The 17,228-nt window shown below is 45.0% G+C and overlaps 1 protein-coding gene across 1 annotated transcript in view; it reads left to right on the top strand.

The window, feature by feature from the left end:
- VAV1 (vav guanine nucleotide exchange factor 1) overlaps positions 1 to 17,228 on the top strand; it is a 415,631-nt gene that overhangs the window by 333,022 nt on the left and 65,381 nt on the right. Inside the window, exons 20-21 of the mRNA XM_085600348.1 lie at positions 2,383 to 2,519; positions 4,855 to 4,920. Coding sequence (XP_085456474.1) covers positions 2,383 to 2,519; positions 4,855 to 4,920 — 203 coding nt within the window. The remainder of the gene's footprint in view (positions 1 to 2,382; positions 2,520 to 4,854; positions 4,921 to 17,228) is intronic.

A 17,228-nucleotide genomic window follows, 5' to 3' on the forward strand; every position in this document is an offset into this window, starting at 1 on the left:
TAATTTAAATAATAGGTCAAGGCAGCAGGGTGAGCGAGACTTGGTACTAGGTCCTGCACTTTGTCAAAAGCTGGTTGCTTCTGTGGTGTGCTGCTTTTGACAAGTTAATGTTGATTATACACACAATTCCACACCACACAATTCAACTCCACACATTTCCAAACCACACCACAAAATGTGACACCAAACCACATAATGCAACTCACAACACAATTACACAACACATCACATACATCCAATCCACACCATAAACGTTTTCACCAAACCACACAATTCAACTCAACACAATTACACAACACACCACATAAATTCAATCCACACCACAAAATTCCACATCATGCCACAAAATTCAGCAGCGCACCACATAATTAACTACACCACATACCACTCCACAACACAAAATGCCAATCCACATCATTACACTATATAACACACAATCCCACTCCACATATTTCCAGTACACTCAATACCACACAATTACTATCAACATATTTCTACTGCATATTATGCCACATAATTACACTACACAAATCCACTTCACACCACAAAAGTCTACACCACACAATTTCCCAACTAATAATTCCCATCCAACCCACATAATTCCATTACACACCACATACATAACAAATAGGTAAAAAATGAATTGTCATTTACAGCGCCAATAGCTCTCACTCAAGCAAATGCAAAACCTATTGCATTTCTATTGCTTGTTTAATAGGGTGGTTCAGTTGTACATAATGCCTTCCTGGTTATATATGTAACCTAACAAAAATGCTTATAACACTTTTCTATTGTAACTTTCCAACATGCTGCACAGCAGGCACACTGCTCTACACCATGACTTAAAGACATTGGCAAAGCCAATGGCTCCGGCTAAACACTTACAAGGTCCCAAAGGCGAGACCTATTGGCTTTGCCAATTCTTGTTAGTTTTTTGCTGCAGGCAACTTTATTTGTGTGTTTTGAGCACTTGTGAACAATACAGGGCCCCTGCATTTCGTGAATGGTTACACTGTGACATTGACTTTACATTGCCGCTTTGGTGATGTGTACAGTAAAGGCCTACTTTTTTTTACAGCAACATAATAGATATGTCAGCAGCAGAAGCAGCTTCACCAGCTCTGGCAGGAGCTTCACACCACAGAGGCTTGCAGCCCCCCTAGCTACAACAACCCCCCTCTTCTCCCAGAGAAAGGTGCCCCTCTCACCGGGTAACTCTTTACAGAGCTCTTAAGTCCAAGATAGATGCATTGATTTCACCAGTCCTTGTATTTCAACAAATCTATTTGCGTTCTTTTCTTTCATGTGACTTCAGAGACCAGGCCAACTCAACCAAATAGATTTTATGTATCGGCTTCACTCAACAGTTTCCTTGTGAGCCTTGTCCAGAATGACGCACATTTATTTTCACTTTCCCAGTACAACTCTGGAGCTGCATCTGAATAAGTGAACTATCTGGAGTTACACTCAGCAAGCGCTTCTTCAGTCACTACTTGGCATTTTTCTAATTGAAGTGCTGTTTTGTTTGATTCTAATATCACATCTGTCTTGGCTGGGTGACATTACTAATTTTAATTAAATTGAGTTTTGATTACTGTCACTGTTTGATCTTTCAATACTATGATTATTGACATTCCTGACATATCGTCCGTAGTTTTGTGTTCTACTAGGCCCCCACTACACATCGTATATTTATCATGGTTATGTGCCAGGCATCGTGGTAGCATTCCAATTTTAGCTGTCTACATACAGTCTGCATGTGTTTGCTGATCACTACTGAAATGCGACCACAGCAAGGGTGAGCACGGCAAGTGCATCGAAAATGCAAAACAGACAAGCCCAACAGCACCGCTCCATGTCTTTGTGTCCTGCAACCTGCCACGCTGCCCAAATTTAACCACCTGTTCACCTTATTACATGTATGTTAGGATATAAAAATAAGTTGAGGTTAGCTCGCCAGGAACAGGAGGAGAGGTGATGGAAAAGACAGGAGTAGTGGGTTGGAGAAGTGAGAACAAGAAAGGCAGGAACAAGAGAGGTGAGGAATTGAAAACAAAGCAGATATACCTATAGGAAGCACACCTTAGAATTCCAGCAAAGGGATAACTCAGGAAAAGCTGATACCACCTCTAAACTCAAGGACTACCCACACAAGGAAACGCCATACCTACACACAGGGGTACAAATATAGACATCCACAAAAATAGCTCACAGGTTTTGACACACATGGGTGTTGTGTGGAGTCACAGTGAGTTCCAAAGCAGTATCTCACACACTGTTCTTAGCTGATATACGAAATGCATGATAGCAGCAATGCATTTTTGAGTGTGAAAGGCCTGGTTAAACATTGTCTACAGTGCTGTTCCTTTGTTTTCCCCAAAGGTCTCACTAAAATGGAGGTTTGTGAGGACTATTACGGCTTCCCTCCACCCCCCTTAACGTTCGGACCAGCCTTACCGCTGCACCAGGGTGAAATCATTGAACTGACCAAAGCTGATGCCGAGCAGCAGTGGTGGGAGGTGTGTGATTTCTACATGAATAGTACATAATTCTGCCATCAATTTGAACTGAAGTTGTGTGAGGTAAGGGGTCTTAGAACAAACTGTACAGAACTCCACCAGCAATGTCAGAGGAGGTAAGAGGCCTTTGTACAAGCATGATACAGCACCAGGAACAATGTGAACCAGAGCTGTGTGGGGTAAGGAGTTGCTACACAAATTGTATATATTACCTCCTGCAACACAAGGCAAGACATCTGTATATAAGCTTTACACACCACCTGATATTGGGAGGTAAGTCCGCACACTAGCTTTAACAACACATGGAGGCATGGAATGAAGGAAAGTGTTGCTGCATGAGCTGTTCACATCACCTTTAGAACCCACAGCAGCCATGTTGGGAGGTAAGGGACGGTATGGCCAAAAGAACACCAATCTGGATCCTGCTAAACCAAAAAACTATCATCCCATTTCCGGCCTACCAATGGTGGCTAAGATATTGGAAAAATCACTAAACACAGTGCTCACTGACTAATTAGATGCTAATAATCTATTGGACACCTACCAGCATGGTTTCCGTTCACGCCATTCCACCGAATCTGCCCTGATCCTTGCTACCGAAGAGATCCGTAGGGTGGTGGACGAGGGAGGAAGGGCGATCCTCGTGCTCCTGGATCTATCGGCCGCGTTTGACACCGTGAACCATACGGTTCTGGTGCAGCGGCTGAGGGATGGAGGGGACCGCCCTGGCCCTCCTGTCCTCCTTCTTGGAGGTAAGAGAGCAGAGCCTGTTCTGGGATGGCCTGAAATCGGACAGATTGCATCTCCCATGCGGTGTCCCACAGGGGTCCGCCCTTTCTCCGACAATGTTCAACATCTACGTCACCCCGTTGGCTAACCTTATCAGGAGGCATGGTTTTACCCTGGTCTCTTACGCTGACGATTCGCAAATTGTCATCTCTGTTACCAATCAGCCTGAGAATACAGCCGCCGGTTTCCATGTCTGTCTCACTGAGATTATGACCTGGATGAATCACAGCTTCCTAAAAATAAACACAGACAAGACAGAGGTGATGGAATTCGGCCCGTGCGAGCCCCTGTGGAACAAGTCCTGGTGGCCTACTGATGCCAGAGAATGCCCACGCCCAGTAAATAGGGTCAAGAACTTAGGGATCATCCTCGACGACAAACTGAACTTTGGTGCCCAGGTAAACAGTCTTACTTCATCCGGTTTCTTTCTATTAAAAACTTTGAGAAAAATCTTTCCATACATTTCTCAAGAGCTGCAAAAGATGGTGATGGTAGCACTTTTTCTATCCAGGCTAGACTACTGCAATGCCCTATTCTTGGGCATTGATAAATTCCAACTGAGAAAATTGCAATCCCTACAGAATGTGAAGCGAGATTACTCCTGGGCATACCCAGAGGACAGTCAACCTCCGCAGGAATCAAGTCACTCCACTGTCTTCCCATCAAACGGCGTGTGGAATTTAAGTCTTAAGGCAATATATGGCAGTGGTGCCGAGGACATTAAAAAACTGTTCCCACCATACATCCCCTCACGTGCTCTTAGATCTGCCAGCCTTTGCCTTATTAAGACCGCAAAGACCAGACGGGCAAGATGGGGGGGGGGTAGGGCGATATCAAAATGTGCGGCCAAGCTCTGGAACAAATTGCCTTTGTCCATGAAGCTTCAACCCAACTTGCAGTCTTTCAGGAAGAGCCTGAAAACATGGCTGTTTACTTCCGCATAGGCTCCTTGTGAACACAGCGCACTGTTCCTGTCCACACACCTCCGCGCCAAGACGCCACGGCAATCGAGCGCTATATAAGCAAATAAACATAAATGTCTGAGAAGACATCTGGGGCCCACCTGCAGGTTTGAACTGGGAGATGCCCTGGAGAAGAGATCCAGCCACTTGTCACCAGTGTTATCAATGCTCCCATTGATCTTCTACTGACCATCTTGTCGGTGCCACATTTGGCCTAGCGCCCACTGTTATTCTGACCCAAATGTATTCCTGTTCTCTTGCTCTGCTGTGTCAGTGCCTTAGTGCATAGCACATCCGTATTCCTGCTTTGAGTGCTCCACATTTCCTTGGCAGGATGAGTGCCTGTACCACTGCCACTTGTGCAAAGCTGCATCACTGCCACTGTGCCCACATGATTCCCTTTGTGTAGTTATTTTTGTGCTCCTGCTTCCAACTTCACCTCTACTTCTGTGTATACCTGATTCCTTTGCTCATTTACACACCTGTCCCAAAGCTGTGGTTTCTACTGTCGAATGATGTATGTTCAGACCAGTTGCACACCTCCTAAATAGGCAATCAGTTTATTGTGTCTGTTCTCTCTCCAGGGCAGGAACAGCATGACGAATGAGGTGGGCTGGTTCCCTTGGAGTAAAGTGAAGCCCTATGTGTTTGTAAGTATGGGAATGTACAGTCTTGATGTGCAGACAGACTCAAATGAGTCCATTGGGTGGGTTTGGGTATTACAACACCCACATCTCCTCCAGTGAATGTTCCCTTCAGACTCTTTCTTAAACCCCTGAGAAGTAGGTCCCACTCTTGATGGACTCTTGCCTAGATCTTGGTTAGTTCTCGAAGCCTAGTGAGAATGGGAAAACTTGGAGGTCTTCCAGTGGACAAGTCTTGTCTAATTTATTCTTCCAAATCTGCTTTGATGCCCCCACTGGATTAAAGCTACTGTCAACATTCGAGATTTTTATTAGGTCTACCTCAGAATTTTAATAGGTGCAGCTGATAATTTCAAGAAACACTTTTGAAAGTTCTAGGAGGCATTCCTGAAAATGTTAATGAGAGAGCTGTGAAATCTAACAAGTGTACCTAAGTATAAGCTCAGGTAGCCCAGGCATTGCTTCATTCCAGCACCTTTGTTCCTGTATACGGAATAGTAAAGAATTCACCTTAAACACAAAGAGGTTTGAAGTGAAATCTATGTTATTTAATTTAGAATCAATCCAGCCTCACAGTCAACTCTTTAGAAAGGTAAGTATTTAAATGTTGCCATATGTAGTAGATAGATCTATTCTCCTGTTGTATGGAAACTGAGGAAGATGTTGCTGACTGCCTGAGGCAGTTGTGAAAGTTGAGAGCGTGTTGACTTCTGCATGCCTTCTTGTGGGTCCTTTAACTGAAGGTAGTAACTAAGGACTTATTTTAGAGCTTTGTGAAGTGAAAGCACTGCCCTGAATTGGTGGTGCTCCTGCCCCACAAATCTTGTTGGACCCCAACTCTATTTAGAGTTAGGAGAAGCATCAGGTTTACACCAGTAGAGCCCACGCTGGCTGCGCTGGTATTAACACCTGACCTGGTGGCCTGCCCACCAAGTGACCCGAATGTTGCTGTGGTGGTCAATCCTGCCTGTTTCTGAATGGACAGTTATCACTAATTTCCCCCGTCTGCGTCTTCCATGCGAGGTATGGCAGATAACTGCAGGAAAAAAATTGAATGGCCCCCCACTTGCAGGAGAAAATTCCCTGCACGTCAGGACTAATTATTTCTTGTTAGCAAAAACAGCCTGCTCGTGGCTGATGGTCCGCCAGTCTATCAGGGGTATGGAGGCCATAGCCTTAGCACCTGAAGGAGGACTGTCCAACATATTTAGAGATCCCTGTCTGCCTGAGTAGGTTCTCCATGCTGTTTAGGGAGCCACTGCTGAGGTTCCCTATACAACACTCTCGGTTTGCTGATCAGATGCCATGTTTAACAAGCATTGGCATAGCCAATAGGTCTCGCTTTTGGGACCTTATAAGTATTTAGTTTTGCAGCACAATATCCTTGGTGCAACAACATCAGCTGTTGCATGGCTAAACCTTGTACCTTATACGTGTTTAGCCATGCAACAGTTGATGTTGTTGCACCAAGGATATTGTGCTGCATAACTAAATACTTATAAGGGCCCTAAAGCAAGACCTATTGGCAATGCCTATGCTTGGTGACAGGAAGAAAGAACATGAAGAAGGAGAAACAGAAGAAGGGAGCAAGGAAAGAAAGAAAGAGGGAACTGGAGAAGAAAGAAAACAGCAAGAAAGGGAAGGGAACAAGAGAGAGACAAGGAGGAAACACGTTGGAAGGACGGTAGGAACCGGAGAGGGAATATAGAAATCGGAAAATGATAGGAGAGAAAGTGAGAAGAAAGAAAGAAAGTAAGCAAGAGGAAAAGAGTAAACAGGAAAGAGGCAAGACGGTCACTCGACAGACGTAAGGAGTGACCCAGAGAGAGGGAATAAAGCAACAGGAGAAAAAGTTTGGGGGAAGAAGAAAGTGAAATATAAGATGGGCAAGAGCGGAGGGATGAAGCGGTGGAATAAAGGGAAAGATGGAGAGAAGCGTTGATTGGTTGCACCCACTTGACGTCACTTAAAAAAATGAGTAATTGTGCTGCGAGGATGTGCGCTGCTTACATGCATCTCAGAGAGTGCGATATATTCAAGCGCCTCGTGCTTCGGGCGAAACGTAAAATAAGCAAGAACGGAGGAATGAAGCGGTGATGTCAGTAGGGGGCACTTAACTCAGTGAGCTATCAGGGCAACTGCATAGAGCACCAATGCTGCTATGAGCCTGCTTGAAAGTACAAAGAGACTACTAGAAGGGAAAGCCATGCGGAGATAGGGGTTGCACCATGTCAAGTGGCCTCCTGTTATGCTGTGGGTTATTTAAGGTCACTTAAGATCTGAGCGGGGGCAGAAGAGAGAAGAGGCCAGAACCGGAGAGAAGGTAATAGGTAATAGGAGACAGGGGAACAGATTACAGTCAAGGGATAATGAGGGAAGAGGAGAGGGTCAAGGACAGATGGACTAAGGAACCGGAAGAAAGGAGAAGTCACCGTAGGGAAAGAACCAGGGAACAAAAGTGACAGGAAGAAAGAACATGAAGGAGAAACAGAAGAAGGGAGCAAGGAAAGAAAGAAAGAGGGAACTGGAGAAGAAAGAAAACAGCAAGAAAGGGAAGGGAACAAAAGAGAGACAAGGAGGAAACACGTTGGAAGGACGGTAGGAACCGGAGAGGGAATACAGAAATCTGAAAATGATAGGAGAGAAAGTGAGGAGAAAGAAAGAAAGCAAGAGGAAAAGAGTAAACAGGAAATAGGCAAGAAGGTTACTCGACAGACGATAGAAGTGACCCATAGAGAGGGAATAAAACAACAGGAGAAAAAGTTTGGGGGAAGAAGAAAGAGAAACGTAAGATAGGCAAGAGCGGAGGAATGAAGTGGTGGAATAAAGGGAAAGATGGAGGAAAGAGTTGATTGGTTGCACCCGCTTTACGTCACTTTAAAAAAAACTCGTAATAGTGCTGCGAGGATGTACGCTGTTTGCATGCATCTCGCCGCGCTGCCGTGAAAGTAACTGTAAGGGTGCCCACGAGCGATGCGCTTAATGCGCCATTACGCGACAGAAAAGCCAGATGGCGCCTGTGCTCGTAACAGCGCGCGTAACCGCACGCTCTAGGCCACACAAAAAGCCGTGGTCGGCTTTTTGAAGCCCACTCACTAATTGTCTCGCCAGAGCAGCGCATGCGCTGGCTCAGGCGAGGCCTAAAAACCCAAAACAGGAGTTTGTTTTCTCCAAAGACAAAAATTACCCAGATTTGCAGTTTGGGGACAACCCCTTTCCTGCTTGTGGCTGCCAAACTCTGAATAATGCTCCAAACCCTTACTCGTAATTCCAGCCCTTCAGAGCTTCCAGTACCTTTCAGTGAGACTTCATAAATATCATTGGCTCTTCCCTCCTCCCTCAACCCCCTCATAACCTACCACACATGGTGGGGGTACTTGGCAATCTTGTTGAAACTGGATTAGTCCATGTTCTACCTCATCTAAGCATTAAAAGCCGCATAAATGCAGAGAATGGTGACATAATGGAATACATAGGCCATGGAACAGATCCAATTTAGTTTTATTTTAACTTATCAACAAGACAATAACATTTTAAGTGTTATTTCTTCTGCATGTTTAATAAAACTTGACATCAGGAAAACATTTTTAGCAAAACACAGTCCAAATTCTAAAATCCTGAAAATATATTGTGGAGAATATAAAATATATTATCAAAGAAATATACACTCCAATCCCTGAAATATAGATAATGTGCAATCTAAAATATTTCTTTGCTTTCCAAACACAAGAGAATTTGCAAATACATTCTTTTAAACCCTACATGGGGATGAAACAACTTCCAAGATTGAGAAGTACAAAATAGTAAAGGCACCTACTATAACAAGTAGTTTGTTGGGTCAGTAACCTCAATACTGTTTCGCCAAAGGATGGTAAGGAATTTTAAGAGCTCCCATGTTACATTCCGTCTTACTTTTGAGTAATTAAACATTAATGTTTACAATTATTATTTTCTTAGCTTTACTTTTTTGTTATTAACCCCTTGGCTGCGGCAGGAATTCCGCCGCAGCGCTGGGGTGGGGTTTGGGGGCAGCGCGGTGGCGCCGTGCTCATGACGGAGCCACTCCGTCATGAGTCCCGGTTGAGCTGTGCTCATGACGGAGTTGTTCCGTCATGACTCCGCCCACTGCGCTAATCGCCCGCATAGGCGGGGAATTAGCGCCGCATGGGCGGAGCGGCGGCCAACGGCCGCAGCATGACGGAACCACTCCGTCATGAGCACACGGCACCCGTGGCTCATGACGGAGTGGTTCAGTCACGAGCGGGGAAGGGGTTAATACACATTTAGTGTGTTTTGTACTTTTGTTTTTGATGACAAAGCAGATTTCTATTTGCAGTATTTTTACATTTTTACATTTCTTTCTTTGGATTTTGTTTTCTTATCTTAGTTTATGTAAATTGTTTGGTTGTAGCATTATGCTCAATATACACAGAGTAATGAAAATTGATTTCAGAATTTTGCTTGAAAGGGCACTAGGAAATACACAACTAAGTAAATCTTAGGAAGCTAGGATTATTTTATAGTTACTTACAGTTTACTTGATCACAATTCCTTCAGATATTGATGTGAATATACTCAATGTGAAAATCAGGAATAATGCTCCTTTTCAGAGAGCAAAGATGGACTCTTTACATTTTATCTTCTATAACAAGAATCACATTTGATTTTATATTTATGTATTTGATATTAACTTTTCTGTCGGTAAAATATTCTTTACAAATGACTGTAAACTTGCTGAGAAGATAAGGATGCTTTTTATCAAAGGTAGGGACTAGGGGTGTTGTTGTTTAGAGAGGTCCAGTGTACATACCCCATGAGACTAGTAACAAAGAAGGGTACAAAGTTCCTCGTGTACAGTGGCGGAGAAGAGCAGGTAAGAGAGTATCTCAGCTGATCAATGATAAGAGAGACCAATCAGAAGAAAGCGGGGGAAATTCCCTTAGTTTGAACTAGTGCTCTCACACACCCAGCAAGCTAGGTGTCATGCTTCATCATATGAGCACTGCCCCTCGTCAAGTCGGCGCTGCAATCCTTGACGGGCTCCCGAAACCGGGGCTCTTTGTCGGGGATCTTTTGTTCCTGCCGAAGGTGCTTGGGGGTGAGGGGCCTAGTGTGAAGTGATGTAGCAGAAAAGTGGGTTTAAAAGGGGGTCAGTTGGTCCTACTTCAATTTTATTCCAAAGGTCAACTGCCCTGTTAAAAATGTGTAGAGTGGCTAATTGCTAGGAGTTAGGTATCTAGACATGAGCTCTACTCTATATGATCAACATGTTTCTTGCCGTAAGAGTCAGGAGGATCAAGGCAATTCATCAGGATCAAAATAAGACTGTCTACAATAATACGTGGTAAAGTGATTTCTACATACCACTTCTTATGGTTTGTTCCTGTTGGGGAAAAAAGAAATTCTTTATAACAATTAAAAGTAACTCTTCATACTGTACATAACTATGGAATATTGTGTCGTAAGTGATCACTGTGCTCAGGCGTGCAACACGCAATTTCAGTACATAGTAGTGTCTCTAACGCCATTCAGGAGTGTGGGGTGGGGGAGGATAAATTAATATCCAATGATTCTATGGAAGGAAAAAAGACTCACCTAAAAGGGTTGCTACTGTTAGCAACGGTGCTGGCGGCTAAAAAGGAACCCAATTGGGTCCTAGAGAGGACATAAAAGTTGCCAGAAAACCGTCGTTAATAGTATCTACGTTTTGGAAAAATATATAGTATCTGCGTTTTGAAAAAATTATAATAAGAAGTCACCAAACATAAGGTGGCAACGTTATAGGGGGTAGAAGACAGCCGGGCAAAGCCACAGTTACCATAGCCCTGAATGATCACCCCGTACCGGACACCAAGATCGAGTCAGGGAGTGCTGGCCTCGGTACTTGGAGTCCGTCGGAATGGATCAGGAGGGTTCCGGTGGTCAGTTGGCAGATGTGACTCCTCGGGTGTAGGGAGAAAAGACAATATTAGATTCAGTACTCACCGACGTGGATTCACGTAAAGGGAAACGACCTACCCAAACCGCCAGGAACCGGGGTGGTGGGTATCGAGAGGGAGTACGAGAAGATATACTGTGGTTCCGGGTGCGTCATCGAGTGCGTGGAGCACGTCGTGACGTGTTACGCTAAAGGAGTACAGTCGAGTGATTGGTCCTAGGCACGGAGGAGCGTCTCTGTTGCTAGGAAACCTCGTGACGTTGTCTCTGGGACAGGTGACGTGTCTCGCTGTTGGGTTTGCGAAGTGTAAACTAGTACGTGACCCGCCATAATGCGACGTGTTCCGCTAATGGAGTATAGGCATGTGATTGGTCCCAGGCACGGAGATGCCTGGGACCATTAGCGGAACACGTCGCATTATGGCGGGTCACGTACTAGTTTACACTTCGCAAACCCAACAGCGAGACACGTCACCTGTCCCAGAGACAACGTCACGAGGTTTCCTAGCAACAGAGACGCTCCTCCGTGCCTAGGACCAATCACTCGACTGTACTCCTTTAGCGTAACACGTCACGACGTGCTCCACGCACTCGATGACGCACCCGGAACCACAGTATATCTTCTCGTACTCCCTCTCGATACCCACCACCCCGGTTCCTGGCGGTTTGGGTAGGTCGTTTCCCTTTACGTGAATCCACGTCGGTGAGTACTGAATCTAATATTGTCTTTTCTCCCTACACCCGAGGAGTCACATCTGCCAACTGACCACCGGAACCCTCCTGATCCATTCCGACGGACTCCAAGTACCGAGGCCAGCACTCCCTGACTCGATCTTGGTGTCCGGTACGGGGTGATCATTCAGGGCTATGGTAACTGTGGCTTTGCCCGGCTGTCTTCTACCCCCTATAACGTTGCCACCTTATGTTTGGTGACTTCTTATTATAATTTTTTCAAAACGCAGATACTATATATTTTTCCAAAACGTAGATACTATTAACGACGGTTTTCTGGCAACTTTTATGTCCTCTCTAGGACCCAATTGGGTTCCTTTTTAGCCGCCAGCACCGTTGCTAACAACAGTAGCAACCCTTTTAGGGGAGTCTTTTTTCCTTCCATAGAATCATTGGATATTAATTTATCCTCCCCCACCCCACACTCCCGAATGGCGTTAGAGACACTACTATGTACTGAAATTGCGTGTTGCACGCCTGAGCACGGTGATCACTTACGACACAATATTCCATAGTTATGTACAGTATGAAGAGTTACTTTTAATAGTTATAAAGAATTTCTTTTTTCCCCAACAGGAACAAACCATAAGAAGTGGTATGTAGAAATCACTTTACCACGTATTATTGTAGACAGTCTTATTTTGATCCTGATGAATTGCCTTGATCCTCCTGACTCTTACGGCAAGAAACATGTTGATCATATAGAGTAGAGCTCATGTCTAGATACCTAACTCCTAGCAATTAGCCACTCTACACATTTTTAACAGGGCAGTTGACCTTTGGAATAAAATTGAAGTAGGACCAACTGACCCCCTTTTAAACTCACTTTTCTGCTACATCACTTCACACTAGGCCCCTCACACCCAAGCACCTTCGGCAGGAACAAAAGATCCCCGACAAAGAGCCCCGGTTTCGGGAGCCCGTCAAGGATTGCAGCGCCGACTTGACGAGGGGCAGTGCTCATATGATGAAGCATGACACCTAGCTTGCTGGGTGTGTGAGAGCACTAGTTCAAACTAAGGGAATTTCCCCCGCTTTCTTCTGATTGGTCTCTCTTATCATTGATCAGCTGAGATACTCTCTTACCTGCTCTTCTCCGCCACTGTACACAAGGAACTTTGTACCCTTCTTTGTTACTAGTCTCATGGGGTATGTACACTGGACCTCTCTAAACAACAACACCCCTAGTCCCTACCTTTGATAAAAGACTTTGCACGGGGATTCCCGTGGGACTTCTAATAAGGATACCAGCGGTCTAGTAATCTCTAGCCAGTCTGGACCATACCCGTGTCAACTATTGACTTTTTTCCCCCTTCCCTTCCCTTCCCCATGGATAACCAAGGACTCAGCTTCGGGGACGAAGTAGTGTCTGACATACGTGAAAGAACACCCTCACTTTTAGGTCATGATGGCAACACCGCATCAGGTTCCCAGTCAGATGACTGGACTTCACTGACATTGTTGAAAAGGGAATGGTTGAAGATCACACTCCATGGCGCCCTTATGACAGAAGATTTACGTGCCAATATCGCCCCAGCAGGGTTGATTGTTAACAACTTTCCCAGACTATTCCTAGACGATGCTACCTTCAAAAAGGAATGGTCTCTTATCGCATGGAAATGCACCAGAGACCTGCTGGTTCTCATCATAAACACAGAGAAACGCCTAGCAGATGCTCTCCTTATTAGGATACAGATTGCGGAAGGCGCACTAAAAACCACCATTCAAATTACAGCTTACAAGAACAAACTCGCTGAGATTAATGCAGAGATCACCGAAAATAAAGAATACCTAATGAAACAAAAAATTACAAAACTACAGAAAGACATCGATAAATTCGATAAAGAAAAGGTATATCCTTATTTGAAGGCAGACTACACATCGGTTAAGAACAGTTATTCCTCCGATGATAACTCCGACAGAAGAAGTTCTGCCGACAGTAATTCTAGCACGGGGAGTTGGGTCAGTCTCAGTGGTCGCCGCAACCCACGCGCCAACTATAATTACAATGTCCCGACCTTTCACGGTCCTCCTATGTTTCCAGGACCCCCTCCGCCGCCCCCCTATTGGCAATACCAACCATTTCAACAGGGACCTCCCCAGTTCTTTAACAACGGCCCTCCGCCCACTTTTTTAGACAGAGGCTGGGGCAGAGGAAGAGGAAGAGGTCGAAACAGAAGGGGCGCACGGAAACAGGTTCATTGGCAAGACCCCCCCACTGGGATGGACAGGAGGAGCAAAACATTGAACAAGAGAAATTAGTTGTGAATTTATCATCACGTGTCCTCACGGACCCTGAGATATCAATATTACAGAAAGAACTAGGTTTTGTACCTACACCTAAAGTGGACAAGTTCAGGGATGTTTGCGAGGTCCAAAAACTCTTCCGCAAGATAAGACTACGCTCTTATTTCATGGATAAACCATTCATCCAAGCGGATGGTTCAGGACTAAGCAATCCGTCCACCTTCACTCCTCATAACGGGATGATCCCGGTTGAGGTTCTCACTTTCGAGAAGGCAGTTCTGAAAGATCTAGCATCACTACCGTCCCCTACACCTTTTCACAATTTGTCAAAATCTGAGACAGAAACAGCGAATGCTCTTGCAAGAGATGAATCCATAATCATTAAACAAGCCGATAAAGGTGGGGCGACTGTTATTCAGTCTATTGATGATTATGATGAGGAATGCAAACGACAACTGAACAATGACCGATACTATGCCCCCATCACCAGTGACCCCACCCCTCGCCTGTCTAACACTATTTCTATGTTAGTTAATGAGGCACTAACTAATGGGTGGATTAACAAAAAAGAAGCAGATTTCCTGATTGCCACAGAGCCGAGGACGCCCTATTTTTACACTCTACCAAAGATACACAAGGGCACAACACCGGTTCCCGGGCGCCCAATAGTGTCGGGGATCGGCTCAATTTTGGAACCGCTTTCCAAATTCGTGGATCATTTTTTACAGCCTTTGGTGAGGGATATCCCGTCTTTTATCAGGGATACGACTGACGTCCTCAGAATCATTGACTCCATAGAGGATTCATCCTGTATTGACCTCCTCATCACACTTGATGTAGAGGCGTTGTATACTAACATTCCTCAAGGAGATACACTGACAGTTGTAGAAGCAGCCTTGAACTCATTAGAGTGGGACTCACCTACCCCAGTTACATTCATAATGGATTGCGCTTCCCTAGCGCTAACTGAGAACTTTTTCGAGTACAAAGGGCAATTATACCATCAATGCCAGGGCACATCGATGGGGAGCACCTTTGCACCGAGCCTGGCCTGTCTATATATGGCAACATTTGAGAAAGAAGTCATCAATACTGTACACAACCCGTTTCAACAACATCTTATCCTCTGGAAAAGGTTTATTGATGATATTTTGATTTTCTGGCAGGGTCCTATTGACACTTTTAACAGATTTGTGCAGTGGATCAATCAACAAAACCCATTTCTGAAATTTTCACATACTATCTCAGACACAAACATTGCATTCCTCGATTTGAACATCAAGTTATCAGGCGACCAACTCTCTACAGGCCTTTATAAAAAACCCACAGATCGCAATAGCCTCCTCCTATACCAGAGCCATCACCCCAGAGCGCTTAAAGATAATCTTCCCGTGGGACAATTCCTACGTATTAGGCGCAACTGTACTTCCACTAATGACTATAAACTAGAAGCCTCCTCACTAGCCAACAAACTAAAGACAAGGGGCTATCCACAGAAGGTGATAAAAAACTCCATGAAGAGAGCCTTAAATAGCCCTAGGGAGGCACTACTAGAAATACACCAGAAACAACCCGAGGACATCATCACATGTGTAACTTCATTTACACCTAATTCTGCCCCCACCAAAAAGATTATCTTGAAACATTGGGGCATTCTAAACACAGGCGACCTACAGATACCTGCACCTAGGTTTGCCTACACGAGAACGACTAGCCTGAGAGATATCTTGATCCACACAAGACCCAAGAAGTACACTACCCCATCACAAACCACCCTTTGGGGTTTACCACCGGTCAGAGGACATTTCCCCTGTGGTACATGCACAGTTTGCAAATTCACAACAGCCACTAAAGAAATTGTGTTACGACCCAATTTTAAGTGGAACATACAAAAACACACTAACTGTAATACTAAACAGTGTATTTACCTGATTACTTGCCCCTGTGATCTACAGTACGTAGGGATGACCATGCGTCCAGTTAAAATCCGCATAACTGAACATAGGAGTAACATACGTTGCCAACGCACAACTACAAGACTATACAGACATTTCTTGGAGACACAACATACTCCCGACTCATTACACTGGGTCATATTAGAATCCCATGCACAGATTTCTAAATCCTCCCTTTTCAGGCTTGAACAGAGATGGGTACATAGATTATCAAGCCATATCGAGGGTCTCAATGATGATATACCCTGGAGCACCCTATCTTGAACTGGGAACTGTATGCCCTAATCTCCTGATCCTACTCCACTCTGATGTTTGGTTCATTCCTTTGAATAGTCCATGCTATTAACTTTCTCATTGGCAGGATACGAGGCTCCTGTTTCCCTGTGTTCCCGTATTGCTATATATGAACACACTGATTACAGGCCCCCTCTTTCAAGTTTTATTCATGTACCGATGGGCCATTCTACGCATTGTGTGATTACTGACACACCAATTCTTACACCTGGACCTCAGGAAGTTGGATTGCATAGGGACTACAACATCGTTACTCATACCACACGCTATGTTGTAGACACATAGATTTCCTTATCTACATCTTCATGATACAGCCCCCAAGCAATGCAGTGCTTATACATTACCAATGATGATCCACAATCTTCTGATCGATATTCGACTGTTTTAATTTCACATGTGGTAATATTGTGTTACACATCTGACGCCATTCGGGAGTGGTGTATTTATACCTTCATCATCTGATGCATCGTATACTGTACGACAACGCCACTCACCACTGTGTCGTCCCCTTTCGGATGATTAGGCCTGCAGCTATAATTGTTGTTCTGTTCTTTGACCCTTTAGTTCATGAGTCAAAGGCCTTGGACGCATTTTTGTGGGTCACGTAAGAGTTTACACTTCGCAAACCCAACAGCGAGACACGTCACCTGTCCCAGAGACAACGTCACGAGGTTGCTTAGCAACAGAGACGCATCTCCGTGCCTGGGACTAATCACATGCCTGTACTCCATTAGCGTACACGTCGCATTATGGTGGGTCACGTACTAGTTTACCTGTCCCAGAGATAACGTCACGAGGTTGCTAAACAACAGAGACGCATCTCCGTGCCTGGGACCAATCACATGCCTGTACTCCATTAGCGGAACACGTCGCATTATGGCGGGTCACGTACTAGTTTACACTTCGCAAACCCAACAGCGAGACACGTCACCTGTCCCAGAGACAACGTCACGAGGTTTCCTAGCAACAGAGACGCTCCTCCGTGCCTAGGACCAATCACTCGACTGTACTCCTTTAGCGTAACACGTCACGACGTGCTCCACGCACTCGATGACGCACCCGGAACCACAGTATATCTTCTCGTACTCCCTCTCGATACCCACCACCCCGGTTCCTGGCGGTTTGGGTAGGTCGTTTCCCTTTACGTGA

This window comes from Triturus cristatus, chromosome 4_2, assembly GCF_964204655.1.
Source record: "Triturus cristatus chromosome 4_2, aTriCri1.1, whole genome shotgun sequence".
NCBI lineage: Eukaryota > Metazoa > Chordata > Amphibia > Caudata > Salamandridae > Triturus > Triturus cristatus.